At 44.0% G+C, this 13557-nt stretch overlaps 1 protein-coding gene across 1 annotated transcript in view; it reads left to right on the top strand.

The window, feature by feature from the left end:
• Positions 1-13557, top strand: part of LOC129842997 (intermembrane lipid transfer protein VPS13C-like) — a gene marked incomplete at its 5' end in the record, with an annotated part of 207119 nt that overhangs the window by 92532 nt on the left and 101030 nt on the right. The window contains 5 exons of the mRNA XM_055911720.1: positions 653-945; positions 3910-4157; positions 4351-4443; positions 8538-8705; positions 13258-13455. Coding sequence (XP_055767695.1) covers positions 653-945; positions 3910-4157; positions 4351-4443; positions 8538-8705; positions 13258-13455 — 1000 coding nt within the window. The remainder of the gene's footprint in view (positions 1-652; positions 946-3909; positions 4158-4350; positions 4444-8537; positions 8706-13257; positions 13456-13557) is intronic.

The following is a 13557-nucleotide window of genomic DNA, read 5'->3' as shown; positions in this document are numbered from 1 at the left end:
CTCAATACTACTGGGTTGTGTTCTGTACGGTACCAGTCAGGTCATTCTCAATACTACTGGGTTGTGTTCTGTACGGTACCAGTCAGGTCAGTCTCAATACTACTGGGTTGTGTTCTGTACGGTACCAGTCAGGTCGGTCTCAATACTACTGGGTTGTGTTCTGTACGGTACCAGTCAGGTCAGTCGCAATACTACTGGGTTGTGTTCTGTACGGTACCAGTCAGGTCAGTCTCAATACTACTGGGTTGTGTTCTGTACGGTACCAGTCAGGTCAGTCTCAATACTACTGGGTTGTGTTCTGTACGGTACCAGTCGGGTCAGTCTCAATACTACTGGGTTGTGTTCTGTACAGTACCAGTCAGGTCAGTCTCAATACTACTGGGTTGTGTTCTGTATAGTACCAGTCAGGTCAGTCTCAATACTACTGGGTTGTGTTCTGTACAGTCGGGTCGGTCTCAATACTACTGGGTTGTGTTCTGTACAGACGGGTCGGGTCAGTCTCAATACTACTGGGTTGTGTTCTGTACAGTCGGGTCGGTCTCAATACTACTGGGTTGTGTTCTGTACGGTACCAGTCGGGTCGGTCTCAATGTATCAATTGTTGGATTGATTGATTTTGATATGTAACCTCATGTTTGCCCAAACCCCTCAGGATGCTGGGTAAGCGTGACGAGACGAGCGAGGAAGCCATGATCGACGTGACGTACACGCAGAGTGCCAGCGAGCGCCAGGTGGTGGCGGTGTTACAGAAGCTCTATCTGTGTGCCAGCGTTGAGTTCCTCATGGCAGTGGCAGACTTCTTCATTCAGGCCCTGCCCCAGAGCTCTGCCCAGGACGTGCCCACTAACACCATGCTAGCCCTGCCAGACCTGGCCAAGACCTCCCAGCTACCCCTCAAACAGCTGGCCGAGCTTCGGGATAGAGCCACCACTGACCCCAGAACAGGTAAGGGGAGAGACAGAGGGTGGGGGAAATAAATGACAAACAGAAAACTATACAGCCATTCAATGTTCATAGGATTTCCTTTTGGTGTGGAGTGATGGGAATGTATTGTGATGGCTACATTGTTTTGGTGTGTCGTGATGGTAATGTATTGTGATGGCTACAGTGTTTTGGTGTGGAGTGATGGTAATGTATTGTGATGGCTACAGTGTTTTGGTGTGGAGTGATGGTAATGTATTGTGATGGCTACAGTGTATTGGTGTGTAGTGATGGTAATGTATTGTGATGGCTACAGTGTTTTGGTGTGTAGTGATGGTAATGTATTGTGATGGCTACAGTGTTTTGGTGTGGAGTGATGGTAATGTATTGTGATGGCTACAGTGTATTGGTGTGGAGTGATGGTAATGTATTGTGATGGCTACAGTGTTTTGGTGTGGAGTGATGGTAATGTATTGTGATGGCTACAGTGTTTTGGTGTGTAGTGATGGTAATGTATTGTGATGGCTACAGTGTTTTGGTGTGGAGTGATGGTAATATATTGTGATGGCTACAGTGTATTGGTAATGTATTGTGATGGCTACAGTGTGTTGGTGTGGAGTGATGGTAATGTAGTGTGATGGCTACAGTGTTTTGGTGTGGAGTGATGGTAATGTATTGTGATGGCTACAGTGTATTGGTGTGGAGTGATGGTAATGTATTGTGATGGCTACAGTGTTTTGGTGTGGAGTGATGGTAATGTATTGTGATGGCTACAGTGTGATGGTGTGGAGTGATGGTAATGTATTGTGATGGCTAGAGTGTATTGGTGTGTAGTGATGGTAATGTATGTGATGGCTACAGTGTATTGGTGTGTAGTGATGGTGATGTATTGTGATGGCTACAGTGTTTTGGTGTGGAGTGATGGTAATGTATTGTGATGGCTACAGTGTATTGGTGTGGAGTGATGGTAATGTATTGTGATGGCTACAGTGTTTTGGTGTGGAGTGATGGCTACAGTGTATTGGTGTGGAGTGATGGTAATGTAGTGTGATGGCTACAGTGTTTTGGTGTGGAGTGATGGTAATGTATTGTGATGGCTAAAGTGTTTTGGTAATGTATTGTGATGGCTAGAGTGTTTTGGTGTGGAGTGATGGTAATGTATTGTGATGGCTACAGTGTTTTGGTGTGGAGTGATGGCTACAGTGTATTGGTGTGGAGTGATGGTAATGTAGTGTGATGGCTACAGTGTTTTGGTGTGTAGTGATGGTAATGTATTGTGATGGCTACAGTGTATTGGTGTAGAGTGATGGTAATGTATTGTGATGGCTACAGTGTTTTGGTGTGTAGTGATGGTAATGTATTGTGATGGCTACAGTGTATTGGTGTGTAGTGATGGTAATGTATTGTGATGGCTACAGTGTTTTGGTGTGTAGTGATGGTAATGTATTGTGATGGCTATAGTGTGTTGGTGTGGAGTGATGGTAATGTATTGTGATGGCTACAGTGTTTTGGTGTGTAGTGATGGTAATGTATTGTGATGGCTATAGTGTGTTGGTGTGGAGTGATGGTAATGTATTGTGATGGCTACAGTGTATTGGTGTGTAGTGATGGTAATGTATTGTGATGGCTACAGTGTTTTGGTGTGGAGTGATGGTAATGTATTGTGATGGCTACAGTGTATTGGTGTGTAGTGATGGTAATGTATTGTGATGGCTACAGTGTTTTGGTGTGGAGTGATGGTAATGTATTGTGATGGCTCCAGTGTATTGGTGTGGAGTGATGGTAATGTATTGTGATGGCTACAGTGTTTTGGTGTGGAGTGATGGTAATGTATTGTGATGGCTACAGTGTATTGGTGTGGAGTGATGGTAATGTATTGTGATGGCTACAGTGTTTTGGTGTGGAGTGATGGTAATTTATTGTACATTGTGTTTTCTTTACCTTTCTATATTCTTCGTTCAGTTTCATACCTGACAGAATATTTGTATCCTTTCTCTCTACCCTCCATACCAAATAAGACTCTGTTCTTAACTGACTTGCCTAGTTAAATAAAGTTTACATTTAAAACATGTAAATACCAAATATTAGGCTATGTGCAGTGGTGGGGTGATGCTTCTCCCCCCCCCCTCTCTCTACCCTCCATACCCAATATTAGAATATGTTTGGTGGTGAGGTGATGTTTCTCCCCTCCTCTCTCCCCCCAGGCTCCAGTCCCAGGACCAAGCTGCGTGCTGTCATACTAGACCCAGAGGTGATGTTTCTCCCCTCCTCTCTCTCCCCCAGGCTCCAGTCCCAGGACCAAGCTGCGTGCTGTCATACTAGACCCAGAGGTGATGTTTCTCCCCTCCTCTCTCCCCCAGGCTCCAGTCCCAGGACCAAGCTGCGTGCTGTCATACTAGACCCAGAGGTGATGTTTCTCCCCTCCTCTCTCCCCCAGGCTCCAGTCCCAGGACCAAGCTGCGTGCTGTCATACTAGACCCAGAGCTGATGTTTCTTCCCTCCTCTCTCTCCCCCAGGCTCCAGTCCCAGGACCAAGCTGCGTGCTGTCATACTAGACCCAGAGGTGATGTTTCTCCCCTCCTCCCTCCCCCCAGGCTCCAGTCCCAGGACCAAGCTGCGTGCTGTCATACTAGACCCAGAGCTGATGTTTCTTCCCTCCTCTCTCTCCCCCAGGCTCCAGTCCCAGGACCAAGCTGCGTGCTGTCATACTAGACCCAGAGGTGATGTTTCTCCCCTCCTCTCTCTCCCCCAGGCTCCAGTCCCAGGACCAAGCTGCGTGCTGTCATACTAGACCCAGAGCTGATGTTTCTTCCCTCCTCTCTCTCCCCCAGGCTCCAGTCCCAGGACCAAGCTGCGTGCTGTCATACTAGACCCAGAGGTGATGTTTCTCCCCTCCTCTCTCCCCCCAGGCTCCAGTCCCAGGACCAAGCTGCGTGCTGTCATACTAGACCCAGAGCTGATGTTTCTTCCCTCCTCTCTCTCCCCCAGGCTCCAGTCCCAGGACCAAGCTGCGTGCTGTCATACTAGACCCAGAGGTGGTGTTTGTGGCTAACCTGATGAGTGCGGACGCTCCGGCCCTGGTGGCCTCCTTCCAATGTGACTTCAGTCTGAAGCTAGAGCCTGGGGGAGGGGCCTCCGGGGCCCCTGGGGGACAAAGCATGACGGCCAACCTCAGAGAGCTCAAAGTTCTGGCCTGTCCTTTCATCAGGACCAATGAGAACAAGGTGGTCACCACGGTGAGCATAAAATAGCTTTTAATAGACGTTTTTTTTGAAAACCCTCTACACGTCTAATGTAACTACTGTAAGGCATCAGCTGGGATGACGCATGATTCAAAGCTATTTGCAATTAGCGTTTTAATACGTTTTCCTTGAAAGTATATTTGAAATGAATCAACTCCCTTAATGCTTCTTTCTCATTGGTCTTCAGGTGCTACGTCCGTGTTCTGTCTTCCTGGAAACCAAAACCCACCCCAACCAACCCCTTACCGGCTCTGTGACTGTGGAGGAAGTCATTATCAAAGTAGGTTTCATCCCTTCTTTGTCAAGTTTAGTTTGGTTAAAAAAAAAGTTATGGCAGAGTGTACCAATGTGCTCTGAGTAGAGGTCTTCACGGGTCCAATGGACCTGGGGCTTTCCCACCCGGACTTCATTTGCATAAATAATACATATTTATTAATAGACTAATAGCTGCCATAACTAGGTTATTTATCATCAAATATGATTACGTAATACTTGGCATGGACTGCATCGAACCAGGACGAGACGTTAACGTTAGCTAGCTAGGCTAACTGATATATACCCGAGACCCGTGATATATACCTGAGACCCGTGATATATACATACCCGAGACCCGTGATATATACATACCCGAGACCCGTGATATATACATACCCGAGACCCGTGATATATACATACCCGAGACCCGTGATATATACCCGAGACCCGTGATATATACATACCCGTGATATATACATACCCGAGACCCGTGATATATACATACCCGAGACCCGTGATATATACATACCCGAGACCTGTGATATATACATACCCGAGACCCGTGATATATACATACCCGAGACCCGTGATATATACATACCCGAGACCCGTGATATATATATACCCGAGACCCGTGATATATACCCGAGACCCGTGATATATACATACCCGAGACCCGTGATATATACATACCCGAGACCTGTGATATATACATACCCGAGACCCGTGATATATATATACCCGAGACCCGTGATATATACATACCCGAGACCCGTGATATATACCCGAGACCCGTGATATATACATACCCGAGACCCGTGATATATATATACCCGAGACCCGTGATATATATATACCCGAGACCCGTGATATATATATATCCGAGACCTGTGATATATATACATACCCGAGACCCGTGATATATATACATACCCGAGACCCGTGATATATACATACCCGAAACCCGTGATATATACATACCCGAGACCCGTGATATATATATACCCGAGACCCGTGATATATACATACCCGAGACCCGTGATATATATATACCTGAGACCCGTGATATATATATACCCGAGACCCGTGATATATATATACCCGAGACCCGTGATATATATATACCCGAGACCCGTGATATATATATACCCGAGACCCGTGATATATACCCGAGACCCGTGATATATACATACCCGAGACCTGTGATATATACATACCCGAGACCCGTGATATACAGTGGGGAGAACAAGTATTTGATACACTGCCGATTTTGCAGATTTTCCTACTTACAAAGCATGTAGAGGTCTGTAATTTTTATCATAGGTACACTTCAACTGTGAGAGACGGAATCTAAAACAAAAATCCCGAAAATCACATTGTATGATTTTTAAGTAATTAATTAGCATTTTATTGCATGACATAAGTATTTGATACATCAGAAAAGCAGAACTTAATATTTGGTACAGAATCCTTTGTTTGCAATTACAGAGATCATACGTTTCCTGTAGTTCTTGACCAGGTTTGCACACACTGCAGCAGGGATTTTGGCCCACTCCTCCATACAGACCTTCTCCAGATCCTTCAGGTTTCGGGGCTGTCGCTGGGCAATACGGACTTTCAGCTCCCTCCAAAGATTTTCTATTGGGTTCAGGTCTGGAGACTGGCTAGGCCACTCCAGGACCTTGAGATACTTCTTACGGAGCCACTCCTTAGTTGCCCTGGCTATGTGTTTCGGGTCGTTGTCATGCTGGAAGACCCAGCCACGACCCATCATCAATGCTCTTACTGAGGGAAGGAGGTTGTTGGCTAAGATCTCGCAATACATGGCCCCATCCATCCTCCCCTCAATACGGTGCAGTCGTCCTGTCCCCTTTGCAGAAAAGCATCCCCAAAGAATGATGTTTCCACCTCCATGCTTCACGGTTGGGATGGTGTTCTTGGGGTTGTACTCATCCTTCTTCTTCCTCCAAACACGGCGAGTGGAGTTTAGACCAAAAAGCTCTATTTTTGAATCATCAGACCACATGACCTTCTCCCATTCCTCCTCTGGATCATCCAGATGGTCATTGGCAAACTTCAGACGGGCCTGGACATGCGCCTGCTTGAGCAGGGGGACCTTGTGTGCGCTGCAGGATTTTAATCCATGACGGCGTAGTGTGTTACTAATGGTTTTCTTTGAGACTGTGGTCCCAGCTCTCTTCAGGTCATTGACCAGGTCCTGCCGTGTAGTTCTGGGCTGATCCCTCACCTTCCTCATGATCATTGATGCCCCACGAGGTGAGATCTTGCATGGAGCCCCAGACCGAGGGTGATTGACCATCATCTTGAACTTCTTCTATTTTCTTCTATTTTCTAATAATTGCACCAACAGTTGTTGCCTTCTCACCAAGCTGCTTGCCTATTGTCCTGTAGCCCATCCCAGCCTTGTGCAGGTCTACAATTTTATCCCTGATGTCCTTACACAGCTCTCTGGTCTTGGCCATTGTGGAGAGGTTGGAGTCTGTTTGATTGAGTGTGTGGACAGGTGTCTTTTATACAGGTAACGAGTTCAAACAGGTGCAGTTAATACAGGTAATGAGTGGAGAACAGGAGGGCTTCTTAAAGAAAAACTAACAGGTCTGTGAGAGCCGGAATTCTTACTGGTTGGTAGGTGATCAAATACTTATGTCATGCAATAAAATGCAAATGAATTACTTAAAAATCATACAATGTGATTTTCTGGATTTTTGTTTTAGATTCCGTCTTTCACAGTTGAAGTGTACCTATGATAAAAATTACAGACCTCTACATGCTTTGTAAGTAGGAAAACCTGCAAAATCGGCAGTGTATCAAATACTTGTTCTCCCCACTGTATACATACCCGAGACCCGTGATATATACATACCCGAGACCCGTGATATATATACATACCCGAGACCCGTGATATATATACATACCCGAGACCCGTGATATATATATACCCGAGACCCGTGATATATACATACCCGAGACCCGGGATATATACCCGAGACCCGGGATATATACATACCCGAGACCCGTGATACATACATACCCGAGACCCGTGATATATATATACCCGAGACCCGTGATAGATATATACCCGAGACCCGTGATATATACCCGAGACCCGTGATATATACATACCCGAGACCCGTGATATATACATACCCGAGACCCGTGATATATACATACCCGAGACCCGTGATATATACATACCCGAGACCCGTGATATATACATACCCGAGACCCGTGATATATACATACCCGAGACCCGGGATATATACATACCCGAGACCTGGGATATATACATACCCGAGACCCGTGATATATATATATACCCGAGACCCGTGATATATACCCGAGACCCGTGATATATACATACCCGAGACCCGTGATATATACATACCCGAGACCCGTGATATATACATACCCGAGACCCGTGATATATACATACCCGAGACCCGTGATATATACATACCCGAGACCTGTGATATATACATACCCGAGACCCGTGATATATACATACCCGAGACCCGTGATATACCCGAGACCCGGGATATATACATACCCGAGACCTGGGATAAATACATACCCGAGACCCGTGATATATATATATACCCGAGACCCGTGATATATACCCGAGACCCGTGATATATACATACCCGAGACCTGTGATATATACATACCCGAGACCCGTGATATATACATACCGAGACCCGTGATATATACATACCGAGACCTGTGATATATACATACCCGAGACCTGTGATATATACATACCCGAGACCTGTGATATATACATACCCGAGACCCGTGATATTATTTCGAGTTCTGGATCCGGTACCCTCTCAGGTATTCGGGTACAGGTGCATCCATGAAGACCTGTAGCTCTGAGTGCTCGGAGTGAGAAATGGTTTGAATTATTGAACCGCCTGATGCACTGAGAGGCTACTTATAAACATAGATCGTCAATCGAGATCGTCAATCGAGATCGTCATCGTCAATCGAGATTTTCAATTGATCGTCAAACATCAGAATCCGCTGACTTCCCCCGTATGAGTAAAGGATAAATAAAGTAGAAAATAAATAGCTCACACGCTCTTCCCTTCCCTCTGTCAGATCTCCCCTGTCATCCTGAACACAGTGATGACCATCACGGCAGCCATGACGGCTAAACCTAAAGACGAGGCAGCGGAGGAGGAGAAGACTGAGGTCAGCGACCTGTGGTCCACCATGAACATCTACACCTCCAACTACTGGTTCCTGGGTGTGGACTCTGCCAGCGAGGTACAGATACTACGGTCGGGGGTCAATTACAGTTCAATTCCATTTCAATTCGGGAAGTACACTGAGAGAAATTGGAATAGGAATTTAGTTTACTTTCTGAATTGACTGGAATTTAAATTGAATACCTCTTTTAATATGTTCTATTGAGGTCTAGAACATTCTGTGCCTATACATTAACCATCTGTCCCTATACAATAACCTTCTGTCCCTATACAATAACCTTCTGTCCCTATACAATAACCTTCTGCCCCTATACATTAACCTTCTGCCCCTATACATTAACCTTCTGTCTCTATACAATAACCTTCTGTCCCTATACATTAACCTTCTGTCCCTATACAATAACCTTCTGTCCCTATACATTAATCTTCTGTCCCTATACAATAACCTTCTGTCCCTATACAATAACCTTCTGTCTCGATAAAATAACCTTCTGTCCCTATACAATAACCTTCTGTCTCTATACATTAACCTTCTGTCTCTATACAATAACCTTCTGTCCCTATACAATAACCTTCTGTCTCTATACAATAACCTTCTGTCCCTATACAATAACCTTCTGTCCCTATACATTAACCTTCTGTCCCTATACAATAACCTTCTGTCTCGATACAATAACCTTCTGTCCCTATACAATAACCTTCTGTCTCGATACAATAACCTTCTGTCTCGATACAATAACCTTCTGTCCCTATACAATAACCTTCTGTCCCTATACAATAACCTTCTGTCCCTATACAATAACCTTCTGTCCCTATACATTAACCTTCTGTCCCTATACAATAACCTTCTGTCCCTATACAATAACCTTCTGTCTCGATACAATAACCTTCTGTCTCTATACATTAACCTTCTGTCTCTATACATTAACCTTCTGTCCCTATACATTAACCTTCTGTCCCTATACAATCAATTTTCAATCAATTTTATTTTATATAGCCCTTCGTACATCAGCTAATATCTCGAAGTGCTGTACAGACACCCAGCCTAAAACCCCAAACAGCTAGTAATGCAGGTGTAGAAGCACGGTGGCTAGGAAAAACTCCCTAGAAAGGCCAAAACCTAGGAAGAAACCTAGAGAGGAACCAGGCTATGAGGGGTGGCCAGTCCTCTTCTGGCTGTGCCGGGTGGAGATTATAACAGAACTATGCCAAGATGTTCAAAAATGTTCATAAGTGACAAGCATGGTCAAATAATAATCATGAATAATTTTCAGTTGGCTTTTCATAGCCGATCATCAAGAGTTGAAAAACAACAGGTCTGGGACAGGTGGCGGTTCCATAACCGCAGGCAGAACAGCTGAGACTGGAATAGCAGCAAGGCCAGGCGGACTGGGGACAGCAAGGAGTCACCACGGGCGGCAGTCCCGACGCATGGTCCTAGGGCCCAGGTCCTCCGAGAGAAAGAAAGAGAGAAGGAGAAAATTAGAGAGAGCCAAGATTTTCAAAATTTTCATAAATGACAAGCATGGTCAAATAATAATCATGAATAATTTTCAGTTGGCTTTTCATAGCCGATCATTAAGAGTTGAAAACAGCAGGTCTGGGACATGTAGGGGTTCCATAACCGCAGGCAGAACAGTTGAAACTGGAATAGCAGCAAGGCCAGGCGGACTGGGGAGAGCAAGGAGTCACCACGGCCGGTAGTCCCGACGTATGGTCCTAGGGCTCAGGTCCTCCGAGAGAAAGAAAGAGAGAAGGAGAAAATTAGAGAGAGCCAAGATTTTCAAAATGTTCATAAATGACAAGCATGGTCAAATAATAATCAGGAATAAATCTCAGTTGGCTTTTCATAGCCGATCATTAAGAGTTGAAAACAGCAGGTCTGGGACAGGTAGGGGTTCCGTAACCGCAGGCAGAACAGTTGTAACTGGAATAGCAGCAAGGCCAGGCGGACTGGGGACAGCAAGGTGTCATCATGCCCGGTAGTCCTGACGTATGGTCCTAGGGCTCAGGTTCTCAGAGAGAAAGAAGGAACGAGAGAATTAGAGAGAGCATACTTAAATTCACACAGGACACTGGATAAGACAGGAGAAGTACTCCAGGTAACCAACTGACCCTAGCCCCCCGACACAAACTACTGCAGCATAAATACTGGAGGCTGAGACATTAACCTTCTGTCTCTATACAATAACCTTCTGCCCCTATACAATAACCTTCTGTCCCTATACATTAACCTTCTGTCCCTATACAATAACATTCTGTCCCTATACATTAACCTTCTGTCCCTATACATTAACCTTCTGTCTCTATACAATAACCTTCTGTCCCTATACATTAACCTTCTGTCTCTATACATTAACCTTCTGTCTCTATACAATAACCTTCTGTCCCTATACATTAACCTTCTGTCTCTATACATTAACCTTCTGTCTCTATACAATAACCTTCTGTCCCTATACATTAACCTTCTGTCTCTATACAATAACATTCTGTCCCTATACATTAACCTTCTGTCCCTATACATTAACCTTCTGTCTCTATACAATAACCTTCTGTCCCTATACATTAACCTTCTGTCTCTATACAATAACATTCTGTCCCTATACATTAACCTTCTGTCCCTATACATTAACCTTCTGTCTCTATACAATAACCTTCTGTCCCTATACATTAACCTTATGTCCCTATACATTAACCTTCTGTCTCTATACAATAACATTCTGTCCCTATACATTAACCTTCTGTCCCTATACATTAATCTTCTGTCCCTATACATTAACCTTCTGTCCCTATACATTAACCTTATGTCTCTATACATTAACCTTCTGTCTCTATACAATAACATTCTGTCCCTATACATTAACCGTCTGTCCCTATACATTAACCGTCTGTCTCTATACATTAACCTTCTGTCCCTATACATTAACCTTCTGTCCCTATACATTAACCGTCTGTCTCTATACATTAACCTTCTGTCTCTATACATTAACCTTCTGTCTCTATACATTAATCTTCTGTCTCTATACATTAACCTTCTGTCCCTATACATTAACCTTCTGTCTCTATACATTAACCTTCTGTCTCTATACAATAACCTTCTGTCTCTATACATTAACCTTCTGTCTCTATACATTAACCTTCTGTCCCTATACATTAACCTTCTGTCTCTATACATTAACCTTCTGTCTCTATACAATAACCTTCTGTCTCTATACATTAACCTTCTGTCCCTATACATTAACCTTCTGTCCCTATACATTAACCTTCTGTCTCTATACATTAACCTTCTGTCTCTATACAATAACCTTCTGTCTCTATACATTAACCTTCTGTCTCTATACATTAACCTTCTGTCCCTATACATTAACCTTCTGTCTCTATACATTAACCTTCTGTCTCTATACATTAACCTTCTGCCCCTATACATTAACCTTCTGTCCCTATACATTAACCTTCTGTCCCTATACCTTCTGTCCCTATACAATAACCTTCTGTCTCTATACATTAACCTTCTGTCTCTATACATTAACCTTCTGTCCCTATACATTAACCTTCTGTCTCTATACATTAACCTTCTGTCTCTATACATTAACCTTCTGTCTCTATACATTAACCTTCTGTCCCTATACATTAACCTTCTGTCCCTATACATTAACCTTCTGTCCCTATACCTTCTGTCCCTATACCTTCTGTCCCTATACATTTACCTTCTGTCCCTATACCTTCTGTCCCTATACATTTCCCTTTGTCCCTATACATTAACTTTCTGTCCCTATACATTAACCTTCTGTCCCTATACCTTCTGTCCCTATACATTTACCTTCTGTCCCTATACCTTCTGTCCCTATACATTAACCTTCTGTCCCTATACATTTACCTTCTGTCCCTATACCTTCTGTCCCTATACAATAACCTTCTGTCCCTATACCTTCTGTCTCTATACATTAACCTTCTGTCTCTATACATTAACCTTCTGTCCCTATACATTAACCTTCTGTCTCTATACATTAACCTTCTGTCCCTATACATTAACCTTCTGTCTCTATACATTAACCTTCTGTCCCTATACATTAACCTTCTGTCTCTATACATTAACCTTCTGTCCCTATACATTAACCTTCTGTCCCTATACATTAACCTTCTGTCCCTATACATTAACCTTCTGTCTCTATACATTAACCTTCTGTCCCTATACATTAACCTTCTGTCTCTATACATTAACCTTCTGTCCCTATACATTAACCTTCTGTCTCTATACGTTAACCTTCTGTCCCTATACATTAACCTTCTGTCTCTATACATTAACCTTCTGTCCCTATACATTAACCTTCTGTCCCTATACATTAACCTTCTGTCCCTATACATTAACCTTCTGTCCCTATACAATAACCTTCTGTCCCTATACAATAACCTTCTGTCTCTATACAATAACCTTCTGTCCCTATACATTAACCTTCTGTCTCTATACAATAACCTTCTGTCCCTATACAATAACCTTCTGTGCCGTGCCAGGAACATTTGGGGACTCCGTTTACCTCCACTATGCACCTTTGTTTTTGTATTCTCTACCTACAAATGGCATTAAACCTTAACATGACTTCCCCATCTAGGTGACGGAGAGTTTCAGTGACCAGGACGGCCGTAACTTTGGGGAGAGTTTCAAGGTGGATGTGAAGGTGATTCAGGTGACCATGGAGTCTGGTCTGGGTCACCGGACAGTTCCCCTGCTGCTGGCTGAGAGCTCTCTGTCTGGGACGGCCAAGAACTGGTCCTCCCTCCTCTACCTCTGCTCTGACATGACCCTGGAGGTGAGGACCGGAGCTTTTTCACTACTCTCAAGTATCAGCCTAATGGACTTCCTCTTCCTGTACATACAGGAGCTTCTCATGTGTTTTTTTAGGAAGTCAATA

This window comes from Salvelinus fontinalis, unplaced genomic scaffold (assembly GCF_029448725.1).
Source record: "Salvelinus fontinalis isolate EN_2023a unplaced genomic scaffold, ASM2944872v1 scaffold_0085, whole genome shotgun sequence".
Lineage (NCBI taxonomy): Eukaryota > Metazoa > Chordata > Actinopteri > Salmoniformes > Salmonidae > Salvelinus > Salvelinus fontinalis.
Note: the sequence above shows the minus strand (reverse complement) of the source record. Positions and strands in the feature narration are given on the sequence as shown.